At 39.1% G+C, this 8,001-nt stretch overlaps 2 protein-coding genes across 2 annotated transcripts in view; one reads left to right on the top strand and one right to left on the bottom strand.

The window, feature by feature from the left end:
• The first annotated feature begins 229 nt into the window (after window positions 1-229).
• c22h1orf50 (chromosome 22 C1orf50 homolog) lies at window positions 230-3,868 on the top strand. The gene is made up of 5 exons (XM_060858281.1): window positions 230-453; window positions 1,259-1,374; window positions 1,450-1,536; window positions 2,121-2,252; window positions 2,906-3,868. Exons 1-5 carry the CDS (start codon window positions 357-359, stop codon window positions 3,089-3,091), a joined length of 618 nt encoding a protein of 205 aa, XP_060714264.1. The 5' UTR covers window positions 230-356; the 3' UTR covers window positions 3,092-3,868.
• The window catches only part of ap5b1 (adaptor related protein complex 5 subunit beta 1), a 5,024-nt gene continuing 883 nt past the window's right edge, over window positions 3,861-8,001 (bottom strand). The window contains exons 2-3 of the mRNA XM_060858280.1: window positions 7,850-8,001; window positions 3,861-6,685 (exon numbers count right to left, since the gene is read on the bottom strand). The exon at window positions 7,850-8,001 is cut by the window's right edge and continues 12 nt beyond it. Coding sequence (XP_060714263.1) covers window positions 4,049-6,685; window positions 7,850-7,984 — 2,772 coding nt within the window. The 5' untranslated portion in view covers window positions 7,985-8,001 and the 3' untranslated portion in view covers window positions 3,861-4,048. The remainder of the gene's footprint in view (window positions 6,686-7,849) is intronic.

Genomic DNA, 8,001 nt, shown 5'->3' with positions numbered 1-8,001 from the left:
GATGGCGATTTTGTTAACGTGTCTGAGTCTAAGCATTTCCGGTTACATATGACTGAAAGTGCCATACCAAATATTGCAATATATTATAAAACATAAAGGCATTATTGTCTCCTTCTTGAACGTATATCATCTTACATAATTACACGAATTATTATTTAAACAAAAAGTATTATTATGAGACACCAACACGATGTTCTATATTTAATCAGGCGTTTTAATAAGAGTACTAATAACCGAACCGGAAACTTGCCGAGATGTTTTGTCCTGTCAGTACTTTGTTTTTAATCCGATTCGCAGGTTATGACACGTGGATACTTTTTTTAGTTTAAACGACACTTCTGGTAGTATTTTATCTTATGTTAAATCAGTATCAGCAAAATACAAGTGAACATCAGCGCTGCCAAATGGATCAAACTGTCAGTTTACCGAATCAGACTAAGAAATTAGGCCCAGGTAAGAGCACACAGTGATTATTATTATTATTATTATTATTATTATTATTATTATTATTATTATTATTATTATTATTATTATTATTGTTATTATTATTATTGTTATTTTGTAATTCTTATTATTGTCATTATTTTTGTTCTTGTTATTATTATTTATAATTATTTTTTATTATTGTTATTGTTTTTATTATTATCATTATTATTATTATTATTATTATTGGTCATTATTAATGTCATTATTAATAATGACAATAATAATAACAATAAAAATGATATTAATAGCAGTAATAATAATGTAATTATTACTGTTATTATTATTATTATTAGTCATTATTATTGTCATTATTACTGTTAATAATAATAATTATAATAATAGTAATAATAATAACAGTAATACTGACAATAATAATAATATTAACAGTAATAATAATGTCATTATTACTGTTATTATTATTATTCTTGTCATTATTACTGTTGTCATTATTATTATTATTATTACTATTATTATTACTATTATTATTATTGTTATTGTTGTCATTATTATTATTATTATTATTGTTGTTATTATTATAATTATTATTATTATTATTATTATTATTATTATTATTATTATTATTACTTTGTTCATCCAGGATTTTAAATAATTTCTGAGCCACACCACCTGCTTTTGATTATCATAGAACGATGAAGTGCATCATCATCATCATCATCACCTGTTGTTACATAAACTATTAAAATAAATGTTACACATGATAATATCTAGCATTCTAACCTGCTTGCATTTCTGTATCATGTTAACATATTAGCCGCGTTGGTGGAAACAAACAGCAATCCGAACGGCCTGGAGCTGGTGAGCTCATATCACACCAACCGAGTAGGAGACCCTATGGACCTTGTCTCTCTGGCTCAGCAGGTTCAGAAGGTACACTGTGTACCTTTTCACACGAAGCCTCGGTTGTTGGACGGCTCCGGCTAATAACCTAATTGTTTACTTTAGGGAGACGAATTTGTCCGAGCGAACGCCTGCAACAGGCTGACCGTCATCGCCGAGCAAATACGATACTTGCAGGATCAAGCCAGAAAGGTTGGAAAATATATTTATTTATTGTCTGTTGTATTCTTAAATCTGATTCGTCAGAAGGTGTTAATTCATTTTCTAGACCAGCAGCACAGACAGTCAATATGTGAAGATGCTTCGCATAAACGCTTTAAAGATAAAATCTAATCATGGATTTTTTTTAAAAGATTTATGTAATGGGAAAGTTTTCGGACAGAGGAGTTTATGCTTTGTTTCTCAGTCACGTGACAACAAACACGATACTCCTTTTTTTTTCTTTAAAAGAGAGAAGTAATTTGTTTCATGGACATTAAACATTAAAATATAATTAGAAATGGATAAAAACTATAGTCTGGTGTTCTTTAATGAATAAAAATGTTGCATTGTTAAGGAAATTGATCTGAAACCAGTAATAAAAATCCTCACTAATTAACACCACTTCATCACATTGTTTTTTCAGTAACAGCATGTTCCAGTAAAGTGTTTTATTGCTGACTTAATAAAACTTGTACGGTGTTTGTTTTTGCTTATCGATGCCTTGTTCTTTTTCCCTGATTCGAATCAGTAATGTTTTAAAATGTGAATAGACATGGAGGAACATGTTGTTTCAGGTGTTAGAGGACGCTAAGAGGGACGCCGACCTGCACCATGCAGCCTGTAACGTCGTAAAGAAGCCAGGAAACGTGTACCACCTGTACGTGCGTGACTCTGGCCAGCGCTACTTCTCTATACTCTCCCCGCAGGTATATAGTCTAATAAATACTGCTTAAGAAAATATTCTTCAGGCTCGGACTGAGAGCAGAGTACTGAGCGTAATAGCGCTTCTCCAACGGACAGAGCTCCGTGTCGTGGCAGAATCTCAATCGCATGATTAGCAGTAAAAGTAGGCGGGATTTCGCTGGAGGTTAGAGAGGATGTAAATAGTGCTAGAATCCTGTATGAATATATGAATATTCACTGGAAACTTTTTTACTCGGACCACAAGGAAGGAAAACGTCAAATCCTGATGGTCTGTTTAATACACCAGAAAATTTAGATTTAGAAGAGCAGTTCCTGTTAGAAGCATCTATCCAGACATCCATGCCCTATTTTAGCTCCGCCCACATATCCTGGTGAGGCTCAAATAACATTAGTAGCAATGAAGGTTGAAATATTGTGTTGTAAATTCCCATCAACACTGAAGAGAGAATCGTGACTCAATGCAATAAAAGTATTCTTTAGAAGGATTGGAGCACGTCAGTAGGCGCAGACAACTGCACTGTCCAGTGGAAAAGTTCTATTACTGATTCCTTTGAATATGAAAATTCATGACAGGATCTGTGAACACTATATATCACTATCACTATATATCACAACAGAGCTATATTTATTTTTATATATATTTTTGTAAATAAAGGAATGGGGTTCTAGTTGTCCACACAAGTTCCTCGGGGCTTACAAACTGCAGTACGACATGTCCTGGACTCCACTAGAAGACGTTGAGAAGCAGGAAGCTGAAATCAGCGTAATGGACAAACTCCTGAACAGTCAAACGGCTCTTCCGTCCAGCACGGGACCAAACTTCAACGGTCTTCCAAACTGATCTGACGCCCTGTGTGTGTGTGTGTGTGTGTGTGTGTGTGTGTGTGTATATGCTCAACATAATCAATTTAAACACACAAGCATCGAAGAAATCAGACGATGAGCGTATGTGGGCGAGTCCGTCGTCTGTTTCTGTACTAAAACCTAGAGACAAACAGATTATTATAAACAGACAGATTCTAACGGGAAATACGGATGAAAAATTAGCTGACGTTGGAAAAATTGGCTGATGGACCACATGACAAAGAGAAAAGATTAGAAAGCTGTGAATGATTAAACCTGCTCAGGTGCAGAGCAGCAGACCCAAACTTTTTGGAAACCATGTTGACAAGCCGTTATTTAAAGGGGAATTTGTCCTGTCACACTTGTTGATGCAATATAAATATGCAAATAAGAAGGAAGTTAATCCAAGGTTTAGGAATGGACAGCATGAAATGTCAGATTATGAAGAGCCAGGATTACTTGTATTAGAGTACGAACAGTGCGAAACCTCAAACAACATATACCAGTGTTCCCTTTAACTTGGGTTTACTAGGACCCAGGGGAAATATTTCACCTGTGAAAAGCCTTAGAAACTTCGGGGTTATGATTTCAGGGAATTGTGTGAAAATGTTCTATAAGGAGATTTATATTCCGGATTTTCTGATAGAAGTTTCCACTGTTAGAGCTTTGTAATATTTACTTAACCTTGTGGTCATTTTTTTTTAATTTGTTTGGTCTGCCTGAACAGTACAACGTGGCTGCTTGAAAAACAATAAAAATACAAAGTGTGTGATTATATTTTATTACAGCAGTTTTGATTATTTACTACAGTACATATAACTCTGGACTGGACGCTGTTGTGTTACATATATAATTCAACGCGATCAATTGTAAATGTAAGACGAACATGATAAAATTTGCATATTTAATTAAAATTCGACACACACCCAAGGTATCGTCGTGTAGCCTCGAGTCATCAGCTTGTCGAGCTACAGTGTGCCGTTACGTTTTGTAAGTAGCTGTTGACGTGAGGCAGGAGTTCCCAGTTGTCTGTCGCAATGCTCGTTTGAACAGCATCCTCACCTTCTCCGATCATCAGTAAAACGTGAAAAAGCGGCGGAAGGAAAAACAGAACCTTCCATTTGTTCAGTTCCTGTGAAATTACATAACCTTGGAAATGCTTCTTTATCAGATCCCCAAGAGTGTCACTTCCTGTCTTAAAACAAAAAAGGCTTATCTCTGAAGCGCTGGGTTCCCTTGAGGACATACCGTCCCAAAGACGATCAAACACTTCCTCCTTGAGTCGAAGCGGCGTACCAGGAGGTAAAGGCACGGGTAGAAAAATCTCAGGGAAGGACACTTTAACGTCCGGGAGACGAGTGTGCCAAGACTGGCCGTCTTCCGTTGCGAAAATGGCACTTGCTCTTAAAGTCGTCGGGTACGGGTGATACGGCTTCAGGGTGACGCAGACTTCATGCGGCTTCCTGTCCCTAAAAAGGCAAGGCACGTAAATGTCGTTCACTCTTGCATAGTGTGATGTGTCAACCTCAAAATGCAGGCATATGGTGAAGATCCGATCGAATCGAGGAACCGTGGTGTTGGCATGAGTCAGGAGGTACCTCAAAGTGACCTCTGAGGCAACGCCCGGGGTATTGAGGTGCTTCCGGTAATCCTTGAACACGTCCATCTCCGTCTGGGCTTCTGTGTTCGGAACTACGTCCTGAGCAGCGTTATTTTTAATCTTTACAAGCTGAAGGACACAAATCTCAGCCTGATGGATCGTCAAACAACTGCTGAGTTCTTCACTGGCAGTGATTGAGGACAACGACGACAACGATCGGACTTTGGCCGGTCCTCCTACGGGGGCTTTGGCGAGGATGCCGGCAAGTTTTTCCCAGGACAAGTTGGTAAGAAGGGTGTAGTAGAACCGAGCGTGGTCTTGAATATCCGTGTCCTCGTAGTGTCTGGACATGTGCTGCAGGAAATCTGCAAGTTGGATAAACATCTGGTTCAGAGTAGGGTGCTGGAGCAAGTTGCGGCATACCGCGAGAATGGCGGTGCCGACATTCCAGCTCCTCCTTTCGCAAAGGTTGGAATTGACCAGGATGTCGAGAAGGAAGCAGATGGTACTTCTCTGGGCAATCTGACTCTCCTGTGCTACTCGAGCCAGGATTTTAAGATGCCAGACCAAACTCTGAAGGGTCAGTTGAGAAGTTGGCATTTCCACAATGCACCTCTGAAGAGTTTTCAAAAACCGGACCGGCCAAAGTGAATCATCTAATTGCTCCTGTATCCGGTCGGTGAGGTTGATCAGATTCGGCGCAAGGTGACAGTTCCTGGAATACAGCTCGCGTAAGCGTTGGATGAGTTTCTCTGCAAGGTTCTCCATGTGGTTGAAGTGCTGGAGGAAAATGAAAATCGCACGGAAAGATGTCACCAACATTTCCCTGCCTCCGTGGTTGTCTACTATTCTGAGCAGAGCCATCACATGATCGATCAGATACCCCAGACCTCGCCCATCCTCTTCCTCGTTTGCCTCAAGGTGCACCAGGCAGAGAAGATTTAGTCTACAGAGCATCGTTGTGCTGTCATTAAAGACGGTGGGGAAGAGGAATCGAGTGAGCTGAGGTGTGACGAGGACAGGCAAGCACTCCTCTCCACTGCTAGAGATGGGTCTGTTCTCAGGAAAGTGAAGAATGCAGTCTATGTAAAAGAGCTTCTCAGGAATCCTCAGTAGGGGGTGTTGTGCCATTCCGACAAGCCGCTTCAGCAGGAAATGCTCGTCCTCTGCGGTGAACAGGCTGTCAGTGAACATTCCTTTCATAAACAATGTAGCGTGCATCAGCTCCACTTGGGTCGTTCCAAAAAGCCTGAGGAGCTGAGACTTGAATATGGCTGGAGAGATGCCCGGTACCATTGCCACCATCTCGACAAGTCCTCGGAGCAAGGCAGCCTGCGAAGGAGTCGTCATCAAGTAGGATTCCTCCAAGAGCAAGGACATTATAGACTTGAGCTCTTTGAAATCCAGCGATGTCGGCAGCTGGGGAACCTGCGCACTGTTGACAGACAGCACAGAATTAGCAATGTTGGCAGATATCCAGCCAAATCCTTCGTTCCCGGCTAAGACACTCCTGAGCTTGACGTTATCCACATCTTCTTGTTGGGACAGAATCCGGATCGCGTTCTTAAGAGCCTGAGTGTAGAGCGTGCAGTATGACTGATGCAGACCGGTCGTTTCGTGCTGTTTTAAGTGATAAAGAACCTCTAGCTTTTGTGACAGAAGGCCCGGGTGGCAAGTCTCCATCTCTCTAAGACACTCGCAAGCGATGGTTCGGACTGAGTGGAGACTCGGACCGCCCACGTTATCGTTCGTGTCTTGGATCAACATGTACAGGAAGTTCAAGTAGTCCTCGGCAACTTTGGTTCGGCTGGACAAGCAGAACGTGCAGATCAGAACGTTAGTGATGGCCAGAATGAGGTGGCACTTCAGGCTGACGGATTTCAGAGGAGTGAAGTTAAGAATGGACACAAGCTCCTGCGCCGTCTCTTCTCCTGATGACGTAGTCGGGCAAAGGACTGTGGGATGCTCTGATAACACAGACAGCAGGAGAATCTAGAACACAAAGAGGAACAAACTAACCTTCACATTTTAACTAGAGACGGCATTTTTGTGGAACTTTGTGGAATATCAAAACCTTTTGTGTATCATCTAAACCATCAGCTTTTTTCTTTTGCTGTATTCTTACTGACATTTCTGCTCTACTCTAGATTCATATTTTGACTTTTTGATGACATTTTCTGATGATTTTGTTTCTGTTTAGTTCCCAAATTTCCATTTACATTTACAGCATGTGACAGACGCCCTTATCCAGAGCGATGTACATAAGTGCTTAAATCTCTAACATTGAATACATTAATGCTGGATCACTAAGTTACATACTTAAGATACCATGAGTTTAAAACATTGGTTCAAAGTTACAATGGAAAAGTGTCAAAGGTTTGTTTTTTTTTTGTTTTTTTTAATGCAAAAGATAAGGAAAGAAGTGCTAGTTGAAGTGTTTCCTGAATAAGTAGGTCTTCAACCAAATATGTTGTATTTCATTGTAAATAAAGTTTTGTAACTTTTGATTGAAACAAAATAAAAGTACGGCTTATATCACGCAGAGTGTAGGAGATATTCCAAATGAATAATTGTGAGGTTTAAGCTGAACGCAGAATACAAAAACATACGAGACACTACAAAATGCGACGTGACTCTGACAGCTAGTTGACATCAGGATAAGCTTTTTTAGATGAATTAAAGTTGAGTGAATTTAACAATCTAAATGTGTTTAATCGACTGAAAATGGAAAAAGATATTTAGGCGTTGCTTTCTTTCACTCTATGGACAAATTTAATCTGCTGCTGGGCCCACTGCTGGGCCCCTGAGAAAGGCCCTTAGCTCAGTTGCATAAATTGCACAGTTGTAAAAATTGAAATAAAAAAAGTAAGTCGCTCTGGATAAGGGTGTCTGCTAAATGTATAAATTGCAGATTATTATGATTTTTATTAGACATTATACTCAAAGTGTATATTTTAAGTCTGTACTTTAAGCCAAAAAAAGTCAATAACAGATGCCTTTATGTTTCATAAAAATAATAAAGAGAAAGAAAGAATGGAAAAAAGGGAAATGGAGTTTTTATTATTTATTACATTAACATTTTAGAAATAATAATAATAATAATAATAATTAATAATAATAATTTCACAGTGTGTGTGGGTTTTTTTTTCACCTTACCTTCTTGTTGTCATTTGTTTTGTCATCTCTCAGTCTGTCAAGTAATTCAGCTAAAAAGGTCTCTGCTGTGGTGCAGGACAAAAACTGACTCGGGCTCAATAAAAAACAGGAAATTCTTTGACCCCAGGATGTCATGATGCAGATGTAGGTTT

The sequence above is a fragment of the Tachysurus vachellii genome, chromosome 22, assembly GCF_030014155.1.
Source record: "Tachysurus vachellii isolate PV-2020 chromosome 22, HZAU_Pvac_v1, whole genome shotgun sequence".
Taxonomy (NCBI): domain Eukaryota; kingdom Metazoa; phylum Chordata; class Actinopteri; order Siluriformes; family Bagridae; genus Tachysurus; species Tachysurus vachellii.
The sequence above is the reverse complement of the archived record's forward strand: the minus strand, read 5'-3'. Positions and strand labels throughout refer to the sequence as shown.